Source organism: Watersipora subatra, chromosome 3, assembly GCF_963576615.1.
Source record: "Watersipora subatra chromosome 3, tzWatSuba1.1, whole genome shotgun sequence".
Taxonomy (NCBI): domain Eukaryota; kingdom Metazoa; phylum Bryozoa; class Gymnolaemata; order Cheilostomatida; family Watersiporidae; genus Watersipora; species Watersipora subatra.
In genome coordinates, this window is record NC_088710.1 from 43,637,323 (window position 1) to 43,661,902 (window position 24,580).

The following is a 24,580-nucleotide window of genomic DNA, read 5'->3' on the forward strand; positions in this document are numbered from 1 at the left end:
CTATGATTCCTTCACATGTCGCTATACGCTTTATTACAAGAGTTATTTCAATTACTCTTGATGCTTGATCTTACGCTTTGCAAAGAGAAACATAAATTGTATATAGAACACTAAAATCAATGATTTATGAATAAAAGCAAGCTTTTGTAAACATTTGTAATTGCAATGATTTTATACGTTCCGTACCTTGCCAGTCTGAATAAATGTCATTTGACTTCCTGTAAGAAGGTCAGTGCCTTTCTTTACCTCATCTATTTTAGAACTTGACAACTCATAGCAGGTACCTAAAATATGAACAAATTTATCAGGTAGTAAAACATAGAAGTGACACATCAACATTACGACTTTGTAAGCTTGGAGTACTGAGTACAATATTAGTTAAAAATAGTTCATCAATATCAAGATATCATTTACCTCTTAATGTATTCCAGAATCTTCTTTAAAGAAGTAACAAAGGTTTGAGCAATACCTTAAACGGAGTTGTGTGCTCGAGATAAAAATAAAATCAAATAGGTTCACTGTTACACAATAGCACTCGACTGAAGCCTGTTATCCAGTTTCACTAAAGCTAATATTTTCAAATGAAAGGTTAACAATTGATCCAATGAAAATAAACAGAAACTGCTCCATAGAGATATTGATCGGTACTAAAATATCTGAATGGTTTGCTATAAGGTCTAACAAACTTTAGGATGAAAGGATTGCACAGAAACTGAAGTTATATATTTCACTGTCAGAAGAACCTATTAGATCTCATACATGCTAACACACTGCAGTAAAATATGAGTATCAGTGAATGATGATATCATCACTTTAGTTAAGTGATACACATGTTAGTAGTTTACTGTCACAGCTTGTCTACAAATTAATCAGCTAGAGGATTGAAGGCTGCCACACCTAGATAATAAATCAGTAGTAAATGTGTTGTAAAGAGTGGTTTATTAATAATAAGTCTCATTATCCTGAGAGAAAGATTGCTATCAGATTCTTTCAGTGTAGATGTTTAAAAAAGTATAAATATAACTATAAATTCTCCTGTCATACAGCCCACGACCAAAGTGATAATGGAAAAAGAAAGGGTACTGCCAGTTGAGAAATGCAATATTAGCAGTCAAATGGCACTGCAGTGCAATAGGAAAACTGCAATAGTAGCTGCAAAGGCAGCTGTAATGTACTGGGTGTTATTGTATACAACAAACAGCAATAATGTAAGGAAAAGATTACATGTTTATATCGCTTCCCTGCAATAGGAGAAATGCAATATTAGAAGTAAAATGGCAAGCTGCTGCGTAATATATAGATATATATATATATATATATATATATAATTTTAGAAATTTTATCGGAAGAGTGTGATACTGATTGTACCACATGAAACTATTAGTAATAAAATGTTTAACTTATAGAGTGAAGTTCCACTTATAAATATTTTATAATTTAGCTCTGATTTATCATCGAGCACTCTGTAACGAACTGTGCAGCATCCACTTTGTCTATATATATATATATATATATATATATATATATATATATATATATATATACATATACATATATATATACATAATATATATATATATTACGTATATACATATATATTATATATATATAAAAAAAAATTTTTCCTCACCCCGGATACCCCGTATGGGTGGTAAATTCTGCTCTAACTCGGGTCTCCTACCAGAGACCTGGGAGTTTGAGCACTCGCCTCAAGATCTTAGCTGTTCCCAATAGCGCACTTTTCTGCAACTCACCTGAGTTGATTGTTGTTGGTATTTGGGCAAGCCACATTTTATGCGCCGGTGTTATTGCGCCCAGTGCCCCAATGACTACTAGAATTACAGTTGTTCTTACATTCCAGAATTTTCAATCTCTTCCCCAAGAGGGAGATAGTTCTCTACCTTTTCTTTTTCTTTGCTGGCTATATTGTAGTCATTTGGTTCTGCTATATCTATTATAGTAGCCTTCTTGTTCTCCTTGTCTACCACCACTATATCTGGTTGGTTTGCTAGGACATGCTTGTCAGTTCGGATGTAGAAGTCCCAGAGGATCTTAGCGTGGTCATTTTCATTGACCTTTCCAGGAGCTTCCCACCGGTGTTGTGGTTTATTAAGGCCATACTCATCACATAGACTTCTATACACAACACCTGCGACATGATTATGCCGCTCAGTGTATGCGTTTCCTGCTAGGCGCTGGCATCCACTGATGATGTGTTGGATGGTCTCAGGTGCATCTTTGCACAGTCTGCATCTAGGATCGTCTCTAGTGTGATAGATTTTCGTTTGGAGTTGCCTTGTTGGGATCACTTGCTCCTGGGCTGCCATGATTAGCGACTCCATATTGGCCGTTAGGTTTCCTTTGTTCAGTCACATATATATCTGGTGAAGATTGCCAACCTTAGATATTTGTTGGTGGTAAGCACCATGAAGAGGTTTCGTGTGCCAGTCAATTTCCTCATCATCAGGGCGTAGGTCTGTTGTAAGAGCAGCCGATTGAAATTCAGCTAGCAACTTATCTGAAGTGGCCATGGAGGCTGCATATGCTTTGATGCTTTGCTCTTCCTCTTTCACTGTCTGCTGTACACTTTTGAGTCTCCTACCACCATCTTTCCTATCGAGATACAATCTAGTAGTATCAGATTTGGGGTGGAGTGCTCCATGCATGGTCAGCAGTTTGCGAGTTGCTATATTTGTTTCTTTGATGGCTTCTTCAGTCCACTTTATTATGTCTGCTGGATACCTTATTACTGGCAGTGCGTAGGTATTTATTGCCATGACTTGGTTCTTGGCATTGAGCTGGCTCCGAAAGACCTGCCGAAGGCGTTTCTTGTATTCGGTAATGGCTTTGTGACGTACCTCGGCTTCGTGGTTGATGTTGCTTATATATAGATATATATATCTACATATATATATGTATATATGTATATATATATACGTATATACATATATATTATATATATAAGCCTATTATATATATATATATATATATATATATATAGCTGAGGGGGCTGTATATCATTGGTCATAGCAACCAATATCAACAAGTTGTGATATTTATCTAGATTTATTTATTTATATCTAAAAATTATGCTGAATTTCAAAATCTAAACAGATTTTAGCTGATTGTCATAGAAATAGATGTATATCTATAAGAAAATGTAGGCCTATTACTTAATTTTGCAGATATTAAAAATGGCTTGGCAGTACCACGATATTGGGCACAGCCACAGTATCATCAACAAAATCTTTAGAAAAATAATAACAGTAGGATATTGCACACCATCGGTCACTATATACTTCGATCTTGTAAATTTGAATGATTATTCTTACAACTAAATCTTATAATAATCGTATAAAATCAAACAATTATTCTTCTAATTAAATATTGTAATAATCTTACAAGAATTGTTAAAAAAATTTCATCGTCATTTCCTTTATTTTCACTGCTTTGGACATCAGTTGAAATACCAAAGTACTCATTATAGGTGTCCAAAATTTCAGAGTCCGGTAGAATCGACAAAAACGAAACGATTACTTTTAAGTACTTCTTTGTTAATTACAGAAACCGTCGGCAATTGGACAATGCCATAGACTGGTGAAATATGCATGTCTTTCTTGTGAAATGCGCACGACTTAATGGTTCTACTCTCTGTTGCACGGCCTTATCGGTGTTTCCATGGCCGGTCCCAATTTTGATTTAAAAAGCCTTGTCAAGTTTTATGGCAGTTTTAAGCCAAATTAATCTGTCTATTTATCTATAATCCGATCAGATGGATTAGTTTTAGGATATTGCGTCAACTTTTCAAAGACTTGTTAACATATTTATATATGCTTACATGTGTTTTGTATCGTTATTGTACTTGAACGACTACACAAAAATGGTTAAATTTTTTGATTGGATTTCGGTACAAGGGTTTGGTAACGGCCGTTGACGGATAATTTTTTGGGAGCTGTGTACATGCACATATGCATTTATCATAAAGCTCCCAAACAATCGCTTTGCTCGTGTGAATACCACTTTTCTGGTAAAATCTGCTTTTAGTGAAAGATGGAATAAATTTTAGGGCATTTGGAAACTCTAATAATCTTATATTGGTTGCATACTTTGGTGCAACAAAAACTAATTGACATCATTTCACTATGACCTCTACTTGCTGAGGCAAAGATCCTACAATGAATGTTAAAACCAATAGAAACCGTATTCTTTGAGCTCATATGCTATGAACTATATTCCGCTTGCATGTAATAATGTTGTAAAATATTCTACTGCTTCCATATCCATAATCTTTTCATTATGAAACAAATAGTTTAACTTTATTGTAAACTTGCTGCATACCAGGAGTTGCCCGAGTGATAAAAAGTCTTTGCAAAGATAATTAATCTTTTGGACATTCTAACTTTTGGCCATTCTAACTTTCAAACTTCGTATCAGGAGAAAAGTTTTTTGTGCAGTTCAAATAAATTCAAAGGAAAAAGAAAACAACTATTAAAGTTTTTACCTCTTAAAAACTGTAACTTTAAACATTGGGGCATGGAAAAAGATTTTTCCATAGTTAGGGTATAAAATAAATTGAGAGAAAAATAAAACAACTGTAAAGGTGTTAAAATGTAAATATGAAACAATTACTGTAGCAAGTACTGGCTAAATAAAGTCTGTTTTGCTATGATTACAATAATAAATGATCAGGTAATGATACAAATAATACATGTGAAAAATAATATGAAAATAGTGAGAAATTTTTTTCACTTTCACATAATAAAGTGAAAAATAAAATAAAAATCTTGATCATGTTGAATTAATAATAACAACTAGTACCTATTGAAACTTTAGTGCATTCAGTGGTTATGATCTGCAATAAAATAATTATAACATCACAATGTACTACGTGCAGTAGATGCCCTAGGGAGCCCTTACCTGAAGTTCTAGTTAGTTTTAGTGTGAATTTTACCAAACTTAAGTTCTACTCTGTCATAGGCTAGAAAAACTACAATAAGTCAGCAACCAATAAAATTGAACTCACTTAAAATTAAGCTAACTTGGTTAGTTAGGGTGACTTTTCCGTGCCTCGTAAGGCCTCATAAGACCCTTACATTTACTTAATGAGGACCCTTACATCACATTTAAATGTTCATAACAAGTTTAACTCAGTAATATTGAACCAATTATAATATACATAGTATATAGTAATACTGACAATTATTTAATTATATTAGTTTTTACTTAAATTTGGATACAAGATAATATAAGAACTCTCTATTTTACAAAACTAGCATTTTGCTGCTCAAATTAATAATAGCCACCATTGAAAGCAGATGGTGGGCCTTTCAATACTACAATAGTTTTAGTACCAAAAACTAACAACACTCTTCAATTACTCGGAGTTAAGTGCATACCTTTACTTAATATTTTAGTAGTAATGATTGGTCAATGTATTAGATAAGTCAACCCTGTAAATTGACTCATTTACCAGTTGAATGTTATTATTCTTACCATATTTAAGGCTTACCTCTGGCATCTCTGAAAGTAGAGTAACAGCCAGTAGATCTCCTACAGCTCATCAGACACTCAATATCTGATCTGGCAAACCATGTCTTAGTTATTGCTGAACTTGAGGGAGAAATGCATGCTTTGTCATCAACAAAGGTTCTTCCACAGTCCTCTGTCACGTCTGAAAAATAATTTACATACAAAGTTACTTCTTTGGTTGACTCTACTCTGACCTCTGATCAAAATAAGTGAGCACATTGATAAGTGATGTCATCACTTTTGTGCCGTTTGTGAAAAATATTTAAATAAAAGTGTGAATGCTAATGCGCTACAAATAGACTGCACCTTTAACAGATGTAACAGATTTATTAGTAAATCTACCCTACATTTGATCAATATTTTATGTTATAGAATTAGCTTGCTCATTCATAAGCAAGCTAAATGAGCATCATAGAATAATCAGCGTGTAAACTTCTCTTAACCAAGTTACATATTAGCTAACATAACAATGGTCATACAATGACACTAATTACATCTGATAAACAGCAGACAACTAATCACTCTCTGTCATTGGTCAACAAATCTACCATTTTAAGCCAGAGTACCAGGATAGTAGGCAAGTCTTTGTTATCAAGCTTTATAGTAACAAGATATTATGGCTATTACAGTTTACAAAACCACAACCTGTATTTAATTTTTAACAACTCTTGTTTTGCAACACTTACAGTGCAATGCCCCAAAGCAGTAAGATAGCTCTGCAGAAAAATGGATATTTCCTGTTCAAGGGTGTACTCAGGAATAATTTAGACTTCATCAATAAATAATCAGAGAATACTAGTGGGTACATTATAACTCAGTCTCTGGGAACACTCAGACTCTGTAGTGAAATACCACAAATATGAAGAGAGCAACAAGCCTTATCTTCTAGCGTAAAACCTCACTACCGTTAAGTGAAGTATGGTATTTTAATGACTTCTACTATCTGACAAAATGCAACCACTTACTAAAATCTTGATCTTGCATTCTTTAGTATTTGTGAATCTTAGATGCCTGCGTGATAACAAGTATATAAGCCTCATCTAGTTTAGTAGCAATTAATTTTGACATTCATCGCTTTCTTTTAAAACACTATTACTTTAAACTTGTTCCAAGAATAAATTTTCAGAGACCAGCTTGAACTCAAAGCTGAAGTTAGTGTTCAGCAAATTCGATGAATGAAATATATATCTATATGAATAAATACCCCTTTGTCATTGTACATGTGTGTGCGTGCGTGCGTGTGTGTGTGTGCGTGTGCACATGTGTGCGTGTGCGTGTGCACGTGTGTGTGTGTGTGTGTGTGTGCGTGTGCACGTGTGTGTGTGCGTGTGCACGTGTGTGTGTGTGTGTGTGCGTGTGCATGTGTGTGTGTGCGTGTGCACGTGTGTGTGCGTGTGCACGTGTGTGTGCCTGTGCACATGTGTGTGTGCGTGTGCACGTGTGTGTGCGCGTGCGTGCGTGTGTGTGTGTATGTATACAGGTTTATGCATCCCTTTCCATATATGCTATGCACTGTTTTGTAGAACTCAATCAAACTTCACACACATATGATCCATGGTTTCCACCAGAGTGCTAAAATAATTTGGTTTCAGAACACTGTCTGGTTTTTAAGAATGCGCATCTAAAACAGCTACTTGTAGGCTGTCTGGTTAATAATGAACCCCAAACATCACCAGGTCTAATGCTAGTAAATAATAAAACTTAATATTAATATAACTTACTATAAGTGTATAAGCTAGAAAATATGTATTTTTACGAACCCAGCACACTTGAAGTGATTGCAGATATTCTCAGCCACAGGTAGACAGAAACAAATTTGTAAATTTTCATTGTTAGTCTGGGTTTATTAACATCTTAGCATGAAACCGCCAAGTTACCTACTTCACCTTGTAAACTATAGTAATATTTCTATCAATGATCTCATTTCCTTAACCAAATACAAAAGCTGCGTAGACGTATACCAGCTGCATTTATTGTGTCAATATATTGCAGTCGATTTAAATTATATGCAAACATTTGCCAGCAGCAACTTTCAAAGACTTTCTAAAGTGATAAAACACGGCTTTGTGGTTGATGACAATTTGTAATCAACTCACAGTAACACGTCGGAAATGAATCTTCGACCATGAGACCTAGTATGTGACCTCTTCTGTCAGAATAATGAATCATAAAGATGAGTATGGTGGAGGTCACGCAGAGTTACTGTTGTAGATATTCTGTATGCACTTTCCGATAAAGCTCTCTTTTCTATGTTCATCCAAGTTTTCTCATGTTTATACCTTTTATTGGTTATTTCAAAGTCAACAAATGACTCAAAGTATATTTGTAAAAAACACATTTAAAATACAGACTATTTTAGCTAGTCACTAAAATGAATGCAGTTTATGCTCTTATCTGTGTGGAGAACATAAAAGCTTTCTTTTGCAGATGTACCGTCTTACTTCCTGTAGTGTTGAATAAAGCAAGTCTAATTTAGAGTTGCCCTCCCATATGTATATAAGCATATGTTGGAGGTATCCACTCTATATGGTCATGTAACCTAGTTTGATTTACCTCAAACCAAAGAGAAAAGATATTTGTTTTGGTATTGAAGTGAGAATAATGAATAAAATCATTTCTTAAAAAACTAAATTTTAGAGCTGTATGCTGGATATAAATCTTATATCCGACGACTACCAGAACTGTGCATAATAATTCAAGCTTTTAATTATTTTTGTATTTGAAAAAATCCTATCTTTAAAGATTTGAGTTTGTCTTCATTTAATTAGGGTAGATGCAAAAAAGTGAGACTTGATTTGGAAAATGAATGAAGTGATTTGTGATTGGGTCTTTCAAACAAACTATAATATTAAAAAATGTGATCCTACACTATGTGCTAGTGATCCTACACTATGTGCCAGTGATTATGAATTGCTTCTAATTTACGTAATTGAAATAAAACTTCTTTACTACCAAAGTAAAATTTGAGCTGGAGCAGTAAGCTCGCTATAAAATGGCAAAACATGTCACAATATGGAGCAATATGTTCTACCATTGGAATGATCCTATAATATTTTTAATATTGTAATATGATATTTTTAGATAGGAGATTCTTTACTGACAAAATTGTTAGCAATAACAATTGCCAACAATAACAGTTGTTAGCAAATGCTATTGCAATCTTGAATTGCAATAACATTATTGAAAAATCATTGAAAAAAAGAGAATCTGGTGATACCCTAGCGTATCTTGTAAAACGTCTGTTTGCTTTTTTAACATTGGATTATTTTTTAGTTTGTTAAATATTTTCAACATTTTTAAAATTATATTTTTCAAATTTTTATTTTTCAATATTTTAAAACTTCAAAATATTATTCAGCAACTTAATTATTGATTTGTGTGCAAGAAGCAAACGTTTGATGTCTTAGGGACTGAATGCACAAGATATATGTTTGTAGTTAAATAAGCTATATATATATATATATATACATATATATATATATATGTATATATATATATATATAAATATATATATATATGTATATATATATAAATATATATATAAATATATATATATATATATATATATGTATATATATAAATATATATATATATAAATATATATATATATATAAATATATATATATATATATATCTATATATATACATATACTAGCTGCATTACCCGCCTACAGTAACAGATTCACGGGCAGCATAAGGTTTATTGAGAGTTGGCTTTCATACTGTAAAACAACTCCAAATATGCAGTTACATCTCCCTCTCTCCATCTCTCCTTCTCTCCCTCTTTCCCCTCTCTCCGTCTCTCCCCTCTCTCTCTCCCCTCTCCCTCTCCTCTCTCCCCTCTCTCTCTCTCCCTCTCCCCCTCTCTCTCCCTCTTTCTCTCCCTCTTTCTCTCCCTCTTTCTCTCCCTCTCTCTCTCCCCCCTCTCCTCCTCGCTCTCCCTCTCTCTCCCCTTCTCTCCCTCCCTCTCTCTCTCTCCCTCTCCCTCTCTCTCTCTCCCTCTCTCCCCCCTCTCCCTCTCTCTCCCTTTCTCTCCCTCTCTCTCCCCCCTCTCCTCCTCGCTCTCTCCCTCTCTCTCCCCTTCTCTCCCTCCCTCTCTTTCTCTCCCTCTCCTTCTCTCTCTCTCTCTCCCCCCTCTCCCTTTCTCTCCCTCTCTCTCCCCCCTCTCCTCCTCGCTCTCTCCCTCTCTCTCCCCTTCTCTCCCTCCCTCTCTCTCCCTCTCCCTCTCTCCCCCTCTCCCTCTCTCTCCCTTTCTCCCCTCTCTCCCTCTCTCTCCCTTTCTCTCCCTCTTTCTCCCTTTCTCTCCCTCTCTCTCTCCCTTAGTTCAACGCAACACTTGCGGATAGACAACATTTTTGGTTTTTCTGTCGGGCGTATGAAAAAACAGTTTTCGGCGTGTGCCTACTTTTGAGCAGGCGACGTATAGCTGGTCATGGCTGATGCAGGGTGACAGTAAGTCGATAGCAGCTGCTCTCTTTCTTTTCACAATAGCGTATCGCAACCCTCGGAGTACTCGTGAAAGTTCTGTAATAGTAAGTTACAATAGGCCTACTCGTAGCTGGAAAAAAATTAGTAACTCGGCTGCTGAAGGAAATGAATATGACCCACTATCACGAACAGCGGCAAATCCAACGTTATTAAGTAGTGGAGATGTGGCAATTCATATACAATACAACATCGTATAAGAAACACTTACCTTTTTTGATGTGGAAATTTAGTAGGTGAGAAATGTGTTTTTCCAGTGGCTCCAAGAAACAAACGTTTACGTGACCTTCTCGGTACACGTTGGCAGTAAATATTAATTGCATGTAAATAACTACTCGTTAATTTATTTTATTTAATAAATAGTACATTTGTATAGCTGTATAGACACCTTTGTATAGGCCGCAGAACTCAGGAAGGCGCTTTTTAACACGGCAGAAAATTTGCTGTTTAAAAAGCGTGCTAACCGGGGATTTCGGTTAATGCGCCCGAGCGGTGAAAGAAAAACAACAGAATCGCCACACCTTTATATAAGCCGCTTGGCTCAAATCGTCAGAGAAAAGTAGCGGCTAATAGTCCATATTACGAAATTACAATATTTAGTATTCATATTAGTTCGGTTGGCTTCGTTTGACCGAATGGAAAAAGAAAGACCGCTCTATAATTTATTTACTGTTACTACACATATTAATTCAGTTCGCTTCGTACGACCGAAATTCTTACGACGATAAAAGGAAAGACCGCTCTATAAGGCGGACACTCAATCAAACAGACAGACAACGATTGCCGTTTATATAGTAGATAGAAAACAGCGTTTTTCTAGTGGTTGCAAGAAACAAATGTTCACATGACCTTCCCGGCACACGTTGGCAGTAAATATTAATTAGATGTAATTTACTACTCATTAATTTATTTAAAGAGTAGTAAATTTTATTTAATTCACTACTAATATTTACTACTAATTTAATTTTACTACTTACTCATATTAATTAAGTTTGCTTCGTACGATCGAATCGAAAAGAAAGACCGCCATATAATCTATTTATACTACTCATATTTGGGAGTTATCGGTGACTCAATATATCGAGAAGACAACTCATACTATTAGCATATCAGTATTTATCGTCCATCCCTACGATGAATAGCAGGTTACGTATTATAATAGAGGCGTGTACTAACCGGAGATTCCCATTAATGCGCCCTAGCGGTGAAAAAACCACAGAATAGACACGCCCTTATATAAAAGTAGCGGCTAATAGTCCGAAAAGGACGGTACTCTATAAAGCGGACAGACAGATACACAGATAGACAACGATTGCCGTTTATATAGTAGATATATATATAAAAAAATTGTTTCCTCACCCCGGATACCCAGTATGGGTGGTAAATTCTGCTCTAACTCGGGTCTCCTACCAGAGACCTGGGGGTTTGAGCACTCGCCTCAAGATCTTAGCTGTTCCCAATAGCGCACTTTTCTGCAACTCACCTGAGTTGATTGTGGTGGGTATTTGGGCAAGGCACATTTTATGCGCCGGTGTTATTGCGCCCAGTGCCCCAATGACTACTGGGATTACAGTTGTTCTTACATTCTAGCATTTTTCAACTTCTTCTCCAAGAGGGAGATATTTCTCTACCTTTTCTTTTTCTTTGCTGGCTATATTGTAGTCATTGGGTACTGCTATATCTATTATAGTAGCCCTCTTGTTCTCCTTGTCTACCACCACTATATCTGGTTGGTTTGCTAGGACATGCTTGTCAGTTTGGATGTAGAAGTCCCAGAGGATCTTAGCGCGGTCATTTTCATTCACCTTACCAGGAGCTTCCCACCAGTGTTGTGGTTTATTAAGGCCATACTCATCACATAGACTTCTATACACAACACCTGCGACATGATTATGCCGCTCAGTGTATGCGTTCCCTGCTAGCTGCCTGCATCCACTGATGATGTGTTGGATGGTCTCAGGTGCATCTTTGCACAGTCTGCATCTAGGATCATCTCTAGGGTGATAGATTTTCGTTTGGAGTTGCCTGGTTGGGAGCACTTGCTCCTGGGCTGCCATGATTAGCGACTCTGTATTGGCCGTTAGGTTTCCTTTGTTCAGCCACACCAATATATATATATATATATATATATATATAAAAACTCAGGTGCAACTCAGGTGAGTGGCAGAAAAGCGCGCTATTCGGAACAGCTAAGATCTTGAGGCGAGTGCTCAAACTCTCAGGTCTCTGGTAGGAGACCCGAGTTAGAGCAGAATTAACCACCCACACGGGGTATCCGGGGTGAGGAAACAATTTATATATATATATATATTTATATATATAATAATATATATATAATATATATATATATATATAATAATATATATATATATATATATATACTAGCTGTGCCACCCGCCGTTGCCCGTGTAATAGAAAAGTCTTTGGACAGAAAATTGATTTGTATTTAACATATAACAACATTTGCCATTCTAACTTTTAAACTACATGTCATGAGAGAAGTGTGTCGTGTAGTTGAAAGAAATTAAGAAAGAAATAAAAACAACTGTAAAGGTTTTAAAACCATATCAAACAACTGTACCTATCAAGCTAGTAGCCTGGCATATTGCCAATGGAAAACTCCATTAAACTAGTTAATAAGGTTAGGCTTCCAATGACAGTAATAATTCCATGAGTTTCCATGAAATTCCATGAATTTGAGTCTTTATTGTTGTCAAGCTCAGCTGTTCTAATAATAGCTATAGCTGGATTTCCAACAGACAGACGGAATTCCAACACACGGACTTTGAGAAATATATATATAGATATATATAAATTGTTTTCTCACCCCGGATACCCCGAATGGGTGGTAAATTCTGCTCTAACTCGGGTCTCCTACCAGAGACCTGGGAGTTTGAGCACTCGCCTCAAGATCTTAGCTGTTCCCAATAGCGCACTTTTCTGCAACTCACCTGAGTTGATTGCTGTTGGTATTTGGGCAAGCCACATTTTATGCGCCGGTGTTATTGCGCCCAGTGCCCCAATGACTACTGGGATTACAGTTGTTCTTACATTCCAGCATTTTTCAATCTCTTCTCCAAGAGGAAGATATTTCTCTACCTTTTCTTTTTCTTTGCTGGCTATATTGTAGTCATTGGGTACTGCTATATCTATTATAGTAGCCCTCTTGTTCTCTTTGTCTACCACCACTATATCTGGTTGGTTTGCTTGGACATGCTTGTCAGTTTGGATGTAGAAGTCCCAGAGGATCTTAGCGCGGTCATTTTCATTGACCTTACCAGGAGCTTCCCGCTAGTGTTGTGGTTTATTAAGGCCATACTCATCACATAGACTTCTATACACAATACCTGCGACATGATTATGCCACTCAGTGTATGTGTTTCCTGCTAGCTGCTTGTATTCACTGATGATGTGTTGGATGGTCTCAGGTGCATCTTTGCACAGTCTGCATCTAGGATCGTCTCTAGTGTGATAGATTTTTGTTTGGAGTTGCCTTGTTGGGAGCCCTTGCTCCTGGGCTGCCATGATTAGCGACTCTGTATTGGTCGTTAGGTTTTCTATGTTCAGCCACATATATGTCTGGTGAAGATTGCCAACCTTAGATATTTGTTGGTGGTAAGCACCATGAAGAGGTTTCGTGTGCCAATCAATTTCTTCATCATCAGGGCGTAGGTCCGTTGTAAGAGCAGCCGATTGAAATTCAGCTAGCAACTTATCTGAAGTGGCCATGAAGGCTGCATATCTTTGATGCTTTGCTCCTCCTCTTTCACTGTCTGCTGTACACTTTTGAGTCTCCTACCGTCATCTTTCCTATCGAGATACAATCTAGTATTATCAGAGTTTGGGTGGAGTGCTCCATGCATGGTCAGCAGTTTACGAGTTGCTATATCTGTTTCTTTGATGGCTTTCTCAGTCCACTTTATTATGCCTGCAGGATATCTTGATACTGGCAGTGCGTAGGTATTTATTGCCATAACTTGGTTCTTGGCATTGAGCTGGCTCTGAAAGACCTACCTAAGGTGTTTCTTGTATTCGGTTATGGCTTTGTGACATACCTCGGCTTCGTGGTTGATGTTGCTTTGCATAATCTTCAAGTACTTGTACATTTATTCTATATCTTTGATGGTACCATTTGGCATTCTTAGGCCATCTGTGAGCATAGAATGGCCTTTCTTAAGAATTAGCCTTCCACATTTCTCAATACCGAAGGTCATTCCGATGCCTTTACTGTATACCTGAGTGAGGTGTATTAGCGAATCAATGTTCCTTTTTTTGTTAGCATACAGCTTGATGTCATCCATGTAGAAGAGGTGGTTTATCTTGGTGCCACTCTTAAATTGGTACCCATATTGAGTCTCCTCCAGCATATTGCTTAGAGGGTTTAGGCATATGCAGAAGAGCAGCGGTGATAAGGAGTCACCTTGATAGATGCCTCGCTTAATTTTTACCCTCGCCAGCTTTTTGCCATTAGCCTCCGGTTTCGTCTTCCATTTGGTCATTGACATCTTGATGAATGCCACAAGAGCAGGGTGAACATTGTACATGCTGAGGCACTCAAGTGTCCAACTATGGGGAATTGAGTCATAGGCCTTTTTGTAGTCAATCCAAGCCATGGCAAGATTGGTTTGCCTTCTCCTGCTGTCTTGACAGACCGTTCGATCTACCAGTAACTGATGTTTGGCTCCTCGGGTGTTGCGCCCAATTCCTTTCTGAGCACTGGTCATATAGTGACTCATGTGCTCTTCCCGTTTGTCTGCAACTATTCCTGAGAGCAGTTTCCAGGTGGTGGGCAAGCACGTTATTGGTCGATAGTTTTTGGGAATCGGCCTCTGCTTTGGATCTTTTATCAGAAGTACAGTTCGTCCTTTGCTCAGCCATTCTGGATGGTCACCTTGTTCTATTACGCATTCCATCTGCTTAGCCATTCTAGTGTGAAGTGATGTCAATTTCTTTAACCAGAAGGCTTGAATCATGTCATGGCCAGGTGCTGCCCAGTTCTTCATGCGCTGCACTCTGCACTTGATGCCCTCTTTGCTGATGGTGAGTCCTTGTTGAGCCACAGTGTGTTGATGGCTCTCTTTAAGCCTCTTCAGCTAATTTGCAGTGGTGTTATGAGTAGTCTCTTTGTCCCAAATGTCCTTCCAGAACTTTGAAGTGCTAGATCGAAGAGGCTCAGACATTGGTTTCTGCAGTTCACCTTTGAACTGGGAATACACTCTAGATGGATTATTGATGAACAGTTTGTTCATTCTCTTGTTATCCCGCTCTTTGGTGTACCGCTTCAGTCATGCCAAGAGTGCTACTAGCTGCTGTTTGGCAGATTCTAGAGCTTCTGTTGTGGGTTCCTTTTTTGGATGCTCCAAACTGTGGTTAGATCTCTCACTGAGCCTACTAGCTTTCTTGCGCAAGTCCTTGATCTTATTTTGTAGCCTCAGCTGCCAGATTGGAATGGCTTGAAGCCTTGTTGGCTGTAGCTTAATACCCATCTCCTCCAAGATGACGGTTGCTGTACTGTAGATTAGGGCATTAGTCTCACTGATTGATCCAGTTGAAATTGACTCCAGTGCCAAATTGTCTTCTAACAGCTTCTTAGGTATAGCCTTGCTAACTGTTCGTAGTAGTTCCCTGCTTCCATAATCATTAGCAGCTGGCATCTTGTTAATGATATTTTCTGCAAGCTCTTTCACCCTTGGGTCAAGGTCCAAGTGCATGTCTTCTTCAACCCGTGAGTCAACACATGATCGTGTATGTGTGACAGTGTGTGTTGATATGCACTCCTCGTTGGTAGAGGTTACCTGGGTGAACGGTTCCCTAATTTCATCTACCTCAAGTTCCGATATGAGGTGCCGCTAGATTATGTTACTCCTCTGAGCTACAAGTTGCTTAGCGGTTAGTGGCAATTCAGGGCGCATGTTTATCCACAGTTGACGCATCCTTTCGATGTAGCCCTACTTTTGAGGTTCACTCATAAAGTAGCACTGCATAAGGGCCGTGTTATCATTCCGACTCCATTTCATCCGTTTTGAACCAGTAGCCCATTTTTCACTGCCTTGTCCTGGTTCAGCTACAGGCAGCGCGGACCTTGTTTGACCGGGCGACGTCCGAGCCGGCATGGCTTTGATTATTGTACTCATCATAGTGGTTGTAGACGTTATACAAGCAAGGGTCTTGTCTAAGGACCACCGGAAAAGTGCAGTTGTTGGGGTTTGAATCGAGGACCTAATGATCATGGTCCCGATACCTTACCAACTGCACTATCTGTCCTGTACTATATATGTCCTGTCCTGTATATATTAAAAATTATATATTTTACATTAGACCTTAATATATATGTATATATAGGGCAAATAGCGCAGATATATACATACATATATATATATATCCATGTATATCTGTATATATATATCTGTGCTAGCTGTTCAATACACACACACACGCACGCACACACACACACACACATATATATATATATATATATATATATATATATATATATATATATATAGATATATATATATAAATATAGATATATATATATAAATATAGATATATATAAAGAAAGCTTATTTAACTAAAAACATATATATTGTGCATTCAATCCCTAAAATATCGAACGTTTGCTTCTTGCACACAGATCAATAATTAAGTTGCTGAATAATATTTTGAAGTTTTAAAATATTGAAAATTAAAAATTTTGAAAATATAATTTTAAAAATGTGGAAAATATTTAACAAACTGAAAAATAATGCAATGTTAAAAAGGTAAACAGACGTTTTACAAAATACGATAGGGTATCACCAGATTTTCCTTTTTTCAATGTATATATTTATACATATATTTAAATATATGTAGTTATTGAGGTCATTTAATATATGACCTCAATAAATCACAACTCTGGAACAAAGCTCTAGAGTTGATCAGAAAGACCATGGGAGTGATCAGCATGATTGTTAGCATGATAATTCTTGTGCTAGGCTCCATTAGGACTTCTACATCTAAACTGACAAGCATGTTTTGGCAAACCAGTCAGATATTGTAGTAGTGGACAAAGAGCACAAAATGGCTACTATAAATAATGTGACCACACCCAATAACTACAACATGGCCAGTAATAGCCAGCGAAGAAGAGACAACAGTGGTTAAGTATCTCCCAGTCGAAGAAGCAATTGAAAACTGCTTGTGTGTAGGAGCAACTGTGATTCCAGTAGTCATTAGGGCATTGGGGTAAATAACACTTATACATTTGATATGGTTTGTACATATGCTGGCACAAATGAACACAGGAAAGTTGCAAAACATCACATTATTGTTAATGGCTAAGATCACGAGATGACTGCTCCAACTTTCAGTTCTATGGTAAGAAACCCGAGCGTTGATAGACCTTACCTCCACTTGGGTAAACCAAGGCTAGGAAAATATTTTTACATTGAAAACAAAATAAGAGGGAAAGTGGGTGTTCATTTAAAACCAAAGTGAGCAAAATTACATACAAAAACTCATGTGAAGAACAATCTCAATACAATGTTAACACTTTTTATGATTTAAAAAGAGAACACAGGTTCTGATTGAAATGAATGCAAATAAACAGGTAAAGAAAGAATTGTAGTTAAAAATAAGAAAAGGAGGTCACAAGAGAGCCAATATTATCTTAAGGGCCGTAGCAATTGACAGGCACAGAGTCACAAGTTTGTACCAAGTCTAATCTTAACTCTTCTAAGAAAATGTGAAATGATGCTCCAGATCCTGTCATGGCATCGGCTCCCTGGTGACTGGGGCAATAGCCAACAGCATAGCTAATGCTCCGATTTCCTGATGAGAGACCACTACACAAGCCACTGACTGTAACAGCAACAAATATCTATACTGCAACAGCATATATTATTATACTTACAGCAGTAATATATATATTTATACTTACAATAGCAATATATATTATTATACTTACAGCAGTAATATATATATTTATACTTACAATAGCAATATATATTATTATACTTGCAGCAGTAATAAATAAAATTATACTGTACTTGCAGCATCAGTATGCATGTATATTATTATATTTACAGCAGCAGTATGCTTATTAAACATTCATAGACCCTATAAACTTACCCTGCATTGGCTGGTATGAACGTGACGCCGCTGAAAAATAACTGACACCCTCTATAGCTCCAGGGTTTACACAGTCTGTGTTGTCGATCATAAAGTACCTGCAATTAGTTGTCAAGATAAAATGTCTATAAAGTGGTGTAATTGTCACGTGACATGATTGTCATTGGCATACACTCATGTGATCATACACTCATGTGATCATACACTCGTGTGATCATACACTCATTAATTGTAAGTTCTGAGATAAACTAAATAAAAAATAGAGGTGTCACCTTAGTAATACAAGAAAAGGGATAATATGGAGGTAAACCTGTTTAAAGTTAAAAACTACATGTAGTTAAAGTGAGACCGTGTGAACTTGATAATTTACAAAATCCTTATTTTTATACATGTATTTATTATTTACACTTAAATATGAAAACATCTCAATTAGCCTCATCCCTTTTAATGCTTCTGACTTTCTTTTAATACGTTGTTTTTGTTTGTTCTCATGATAGCTACTATGTGGCTATATGTATTTTAAACTAGCTGAATGGCCCGTGTTGCATGGGTAATAAGAAGGTTTTGCACAAGTTTTTTATTTTAAATCAACATATACAACGTTTGCCTTTGTAACTTTCAAATATAACTACTTATTTATTACTGTGTACTGTGTTTATTTTTGTGTAGTTCATACTGTACCGGCTGCAATGCCTACTACACTGCAGCCAGTACAGTACTACAGCTCTATACTGATTGCAATAGTTTAGCAATAGTTTAAGCATTTTCCTTCAAATATAGGCACAAATTTTTTTTGGTATAGCTTCATGCATACTGCTAGTTTAGCAACAGTTTGAAGCCATACCAGAATAGTTTAGCTCAAACTATTCCGGTATAGCTTCATGCATAATGCTTGGTTAAAATGCTGAGCGCGAAACCATGAAAGTTTGGCAGAACGTAACAATGTATTCCATAGTATAGCCAGTTGGACAGCACAGTTATTGGATAAATCTTTGTCTACAGAACTGGAAGTTCCGAGTTCAATTCCAGTATGCAGTGATATTTTCATTCCAGAAGTGATATCGCTACAACCGGACTATCAGACAGACAAATTGACACTAATATTTATATATAGGTCTATAGATAATATGGTTCAGAGATGTTTGTTGCTCTTTTTTATAATCTATTGCTTCAACTCTAAAAAAGTCCTGTTTTTGTCCTTTTCACAATTGCTACCATTTACAGAGGGTTAATTAAAATTTATGATCTTAAAATAAAAAATGAAGATTGAAATACCTATTATTAGCATTATTACTAAAACTGTTTAAAATCAAAATGGGTAGATTTGGACTGTGTACACATACAAACATGGAGTTTGTACGTTAATATCTCATTAAATTTCACATTCAAGTTCATTTACGTCCTATGTTAAAAGATTTGTACACTAAGATAATCTTGTGTTAAGAATGGACTGTATATATGTAGCTCTCATGTATTTATATCATTCTGCTTTCATGCTTTCATATCCTCATATGCTCTCAACATTCACACTCTCATATCCTTCTGCTCTCCCACATTCACACTCTGATATCCTTCTGCTCTCATGTGTTCATGTGTTCTTTAGGCATCCATTCACACTCTAATCAAATGTCAACCATCCTATAACTTCATGGCACATTTCATACTCAAATGTTCAAGTTTTCAGATGAGTACTAAAACTGAATATATTATTATTCAACTACCATTTAGCACACTTAGCTGCAATATCCGTTGAGTGTGTCCCACTAGCTGTCAATCTCAATGCTGTATCTTCATACTGTTTTAGGTAGGGGACGGTCAAGATAATACCATTGTCTGTATCATCATCTAGGTTGTAGTAGTGATATCTAGTAATGTACCCGGTGAGACTTCTGAATACGGAGCGATTCTGGGTATACACTACAAGATACAAAAGCAATTTTGACTATTTAAAAATTTGAATTATATTTTCATTTTCAAACATGTATCAACAACATTTATTGGCAGTTAGTCCAGTGATGCCTATGGCTTCTTTCATTTTTAATGAGACAGCATGCAGGTGGGCCCAGATTACATAGCGCGCAAGTAGGCCCTGATTACACAGCTTGCAAGTGGGCCTTTATTAGACAGCATGTAGGTGGACCTTTATTAGACAGCATGCAAGTGGGCCTTGATTAGACTGCATGCAGGTGGGCCTTTATCAGGGTGGTTTTAGAGAAACAATACAGTATTTTGAAACCAAATACTATTAGTGACCTGACAGAATGGCGTGAGCAGAGGAGTGTGAAGTTTAGACTAGTTTAGGCCAAAAATGTAGAACTGCATCGAGTTTAATCAGACTAATAGACAGACACACGCAATGACAAAGTGAGAGTTATTAATATACACGTGGATTACCATATTTCATAATAATGCAAAAATTATTGGTGCACCAGATGCATTGTGGTGCTGGTTTCTGTCATGGATCGTATAGTTGCACTGTGTCAGAATAGCTAAATTTTTTCAAATTTGGACATTTTAATAAAATATTTTATTGGAAATGAATGTGATTAGTCGTATAGTGTATCATCATAAGCAGAAACCTTTAGTGATACACACAATCTCTCTTACTTCTGCAAAATTAGACAAACAGCACAAATTGATTCAATAAAATTTCAAGTGGCTGCAGTTTTTTTGGCAGGCTTTAAATTAAATCGTAAAACATTTGAAGTCATTTTAAACAAAAAAACATTATTTAATACTGATATGGTAATATATATATTCAAAATAGTAAATATGGAAAAGCGTGAAACCGTGAGATTTATAAAAAGGTGAACTTATAAGTTGTCACAATACCTGGAATTCTTATTATAGACAGTACTGACACTTTTAATGGTGGTGAGTAAATTGTTACAGAGGAAAAACAACACAACCGTTAGATTACAAAAATGCTTACCAGCTAGCCGATCACTGGCCATAGAAACACTGCCTCGCATAAACTTAGTGAATATCATTGTAGAGTAACTTACTCATTATCATTAAAGCTGTGATTGCGTCAAATTTTAGTTGGTTTGTTGTCAAGATCTCATTGTAAAGATATTTGAAGATTAAAATCAACAAAAATTGATCACAGTAAAAAGGATCAGACAAAAAAGACGTCCCCAAACTTGCCAAAAATAGTTTATATAGTCAAACCGTCGGTCTCTATATCTCGTATTCACATTGGCTATCCGATAAAGTCTAGTCATACGTGGCTCTATTGGCATATATTTTATTTTGTATTTACTCATGATTGAAAAGATAAAATCTTAAATCCAGCTACAGAAACTATTAAATTATTGAAACTACAGAAACATTATTATGAATATCTCAAACGCCTTAAACAAAGGAAATTTAAAATTTGTCATATTAGTTTCCTCTAAAGGCTGTGTAAACATTTGAGTACTGACTGCGATTCTGCCAGTCTACAGTAATTAGGTCCCCGAGTTGACTCATTTTATTGCGGTTTTTGTATCACCAAAGTTTTCAGTTGCTACATACACCGAAAACTAGTTACTAAATGAAATAAATAAGCCATACTTTTGAAAAAAAATGTTTGAATGCATGATGAAACCAACTACACCCCTAAAAAGTAATGTATAGTCAACGTCATCTAGTCATTATTAGCATCAATTTTTAGGAAACAATTTACTAGTCACATTTGGTTAGTTGATTCCAGCACATGGTCCTGGTTTTATGAGTTGACTGAAATAGTTAAAGCGAAACAACATCAATTTTTTTGAAATCAATTAACCCACAAATTCTGGCAAAGGGTTAATAAAGCCATTCTTGCACCTGGTTGGCGGTTCGTGGAATCACCTGTTTTTACTTAGTAGAGTAGAGCATAAAATTTTTTGAACTCTATATATTTTATCCGTTTGAATTGAATCAAGCTATGCAAAAGTATCTGTCAATACAGCTATGATTACACTTCATAAATCTTTCTATCAGACAAGATTTCAGCGCAGGTGGCAACAGGGCTATGATGTATTCAATATGTTCCGCAAATCACGTTTTGTATAGCAGACTACTGAATGAAGAGCCTGTTAAGTACATAGTTTTATTTGTAGTACACATCTTTTACAGAATGTTGTTTAAGATGACACTATTCAATTTTATGTGGCTTAACAGCAGCAAGACTTTTATGTAGACATTCATAGATTAGAAGTGTGTTAGTACTACTACTACTTCATCTAGTAATAGTACTAGCACTAGTAATAATAGTAGTACTAATAGTAGGAGTAGTAGTACTAGTATTATTAGTAGCATTACTACTACTAATACTACTACTATTATTATTACTACTACTACCACTACTACTACTACTACTACTACTACTATTACTACTGCTGGTACTACTGCTACCACGAATACTATGGAAATGCCTGTTTTGATTCAGGTTCTGTTTTGAACAGCTAGTAAACATTTTGAAGCTGCTATGAATTAAAATCCAACATTTTTCACAAAGAAAATGTAAATAATGCCACTACCTATAAGTATGTTACACATGATTCATACCTCCGTCAATCTTCTGCTCTTTTCTCACTTCTTCAATATGAAGTCGTGAAGGACAGTTGTGAGAGTTAACTACAAAGTTGGTTGGTTCAGTCTTGTTCCAGTAGCATTTTCCCATGTAGATCTCAATACTGTGTTGCCCAGCTTTTAACTCATTGTCACATATCCCCTCAACTGTAAATAAAACTTGGACATGACATTTATTAGAACAAGATAGTTATCTGGTTTTATGCACGTTGACTAAGGCAAAACATTTTAGTTAGATTTAGAGTGTTTACAAGGATTCTTACATAAACCAATAGAAATACAAGCTTGATATAAACATATAGAGGAACTGTATAAAAGTGTAAGTATTGAATTTCACCAGCATGTAAAAATATGGGTTCAAAGGAGCTTATATACAGAAAATTGAAAGTATGCTAATTCAAATAGGAAATTCTCATAAAATGAGAGATGCTAAATTTAAAAATGGGAGTTTAAAAGGTAACAAAAGAACTGTGTCTTTTGTATTAATAATAACTTCAACAAGTAGCAAAATGCTTTACAGTTTTTTAACCGAATTGCTTAATATGCGCTATATATTGTTACTAGTTGAATGTCTGGTGTTGCACAGGTAATAAAAATGGTTTTGCATAAAAATTTTAATTTTATTCAACATATACAACATTTGCTATCCCAACTTTTAAGTGAAAGAATTTGTTTATTACTATGTGTGTCAAATCAATGCATAATTCAAATATTCAAAAGCTCGAGGCATTGCTAGAACAGATTGCTGAAAAACATTTCTTACTTCTCAAGCTACACATTTGTTCAAGATTTAAAACAGTTTAGATTAAAACATTCGGGTTTAAAACAATTTCTCTTTTGGTTTGTACCTATCGTCCTGACTGATTTTTCTGCCACTATCTTTTGGTGAGCTCTAGTCAGGATGGTGGTGCATGGCTTTATGGAAAGTTCTGGGGCCACTCTCTCACCTTCAGGAAGGTTTACTGTTTAGCCTCATCTACATGATAGGCAAAATCTTCGCATTTGCCACCCCTTATGAGCCTTTGGTGCGACATGATCTGTTCACGCAACACATGCTGCCGCCGGCAAAGACACACGAAAACGACAAAGTGTTGTCAGCTGTCTGTTGCTTGTTGCCTGCTTTTGTCTGATGAAGAATGAGTTGTCTGCATTTCTTAACTCTCGTAGTAAAGCCATATAGTCCGCAGGTGCTTGGTTGGTCCTGTAAGGCCTCCTTGATCTTGTCTCAAGTTTCCTGTGTTATAAAGAGCTCCGTCTTCAACTGGTTTTTGTTCTAGCTTCAGGGCAGGAGTCTTGGTGGCAGCCGAGAAATTGGTCAGGGTCGGCTCCTCTGCTGACTCAGGCTTTGTTATTACAGAGACTCGAGCTGTCTTGGCGACTTCGGTATTTTCCACTTATTTCAGCCAGTTGAGGTTTTTGTGAAGTTTGAGTGATACAGATTTAGAAAATCCTGACTTGTTGGTGGCTCTTTCTCGATTCTTGCTCTTGTAGGGCACAATAGCAGCTGGTCTGGGTTGACTTACAGTAGAGATTCGAGCACCGAACAGGTGTGACTCAACGCAAGTTTCCCTACTACTAAAGGCAAGGTTGCTCATAGAGAGAGCTTGGCCAAAACACTCTCTATCTCTCTTTTATTCCTCAGTATAGAACCCCCTGCCTTGTCCGAGTCTGCTGTGTCCGTACTTTGACCTATGCCGACAGGCTTTTCTTCCGAGTTTAAGAGGCTCTCTTAACATTTTTCCTGCTTCCATGAGCCTCTGCTAGCCTAACATCTCCTTCAAAAATCGTTAAGCTTACCTTGCTGAGACACCATGGTGACAGGTTTAGAAGATTGTATTTACACAGTTCGATAGATCCAAATAAAATCTTCTTTTACGCAGCAGTTGCTTGTCAGCTTTTT

At 36.5% G+C, this 24,580-nt stretch overlaps 2 protein-coding genes across 3 annotated transcripts in view; both read right to left on the reverse strand.

Annotated features, from left to right (window-relative positions):
* LOC137390616 (uncharacterized) overlaps positions 1–24,580 on the reverse strand; it is a 103,522-nt gene that overhangs the window by 71,679 nt on the left and 7,263 nt on the right. The gene's annotated exons all lie outside the window — the stretch shown is intronic.
* Positions 17,644–22,821, reverse strand: LOC137391784 (uncharacterized). Of its 2 annotated transcripts, none has more exons than XM_068078318.1 (4): positions 22,657–22,821; positions 19,857–20,040; positions 18,124–18,221; positions 17,644–17,853 (listed from the first exon to the last, which is right to left on the reverse strand). In XM_068078318.1, exons 1-4 carry the CDS (start codon positions 22,769–22,771, stop codon positions 17,663–17,665), a joined length of 588 nt encoding a protein of 195 aa, XP_067934419.1. In that variant the 5' UTR covers positions 22,772–22,821; the 3' UTR covers positions 17,644–17,662. The 2 variants fall into 2 exon arrangements, with proteins under 2 accessions (XP_067934419.1, XP_067934418.1); XM_068078317.1 differs by having other exon boundaries at positions 19,845–20,040.

What these genes read in the sequence shown, in the direction of transcription:
- LOC137391784 (XM_068078317.1), bottom strand. Translation starts at nt 22,771, where the DNA reads ATGGGAAAATGCTACTGGAACAAGACTGAACCAACCAACTTTGTAGTT. An exon ending in AGAGCAGAAGATTGACGGAG is followed by an intron (nt 20,041 to 22,656) that starts GTATGAATCATG and finishes TGTATCTTGTAG; the next exon opens with TGTATACCCAGAATCGCTCC. An exon ending in GCAGCTAAGTGTGCTAAATG is followed by an intron (nt 18,222 to 19,844) that starts GTAGTTGAATAA and finishes AACTAATTGCAG; the next exon opens with GTACTTTATGATCGACAACA.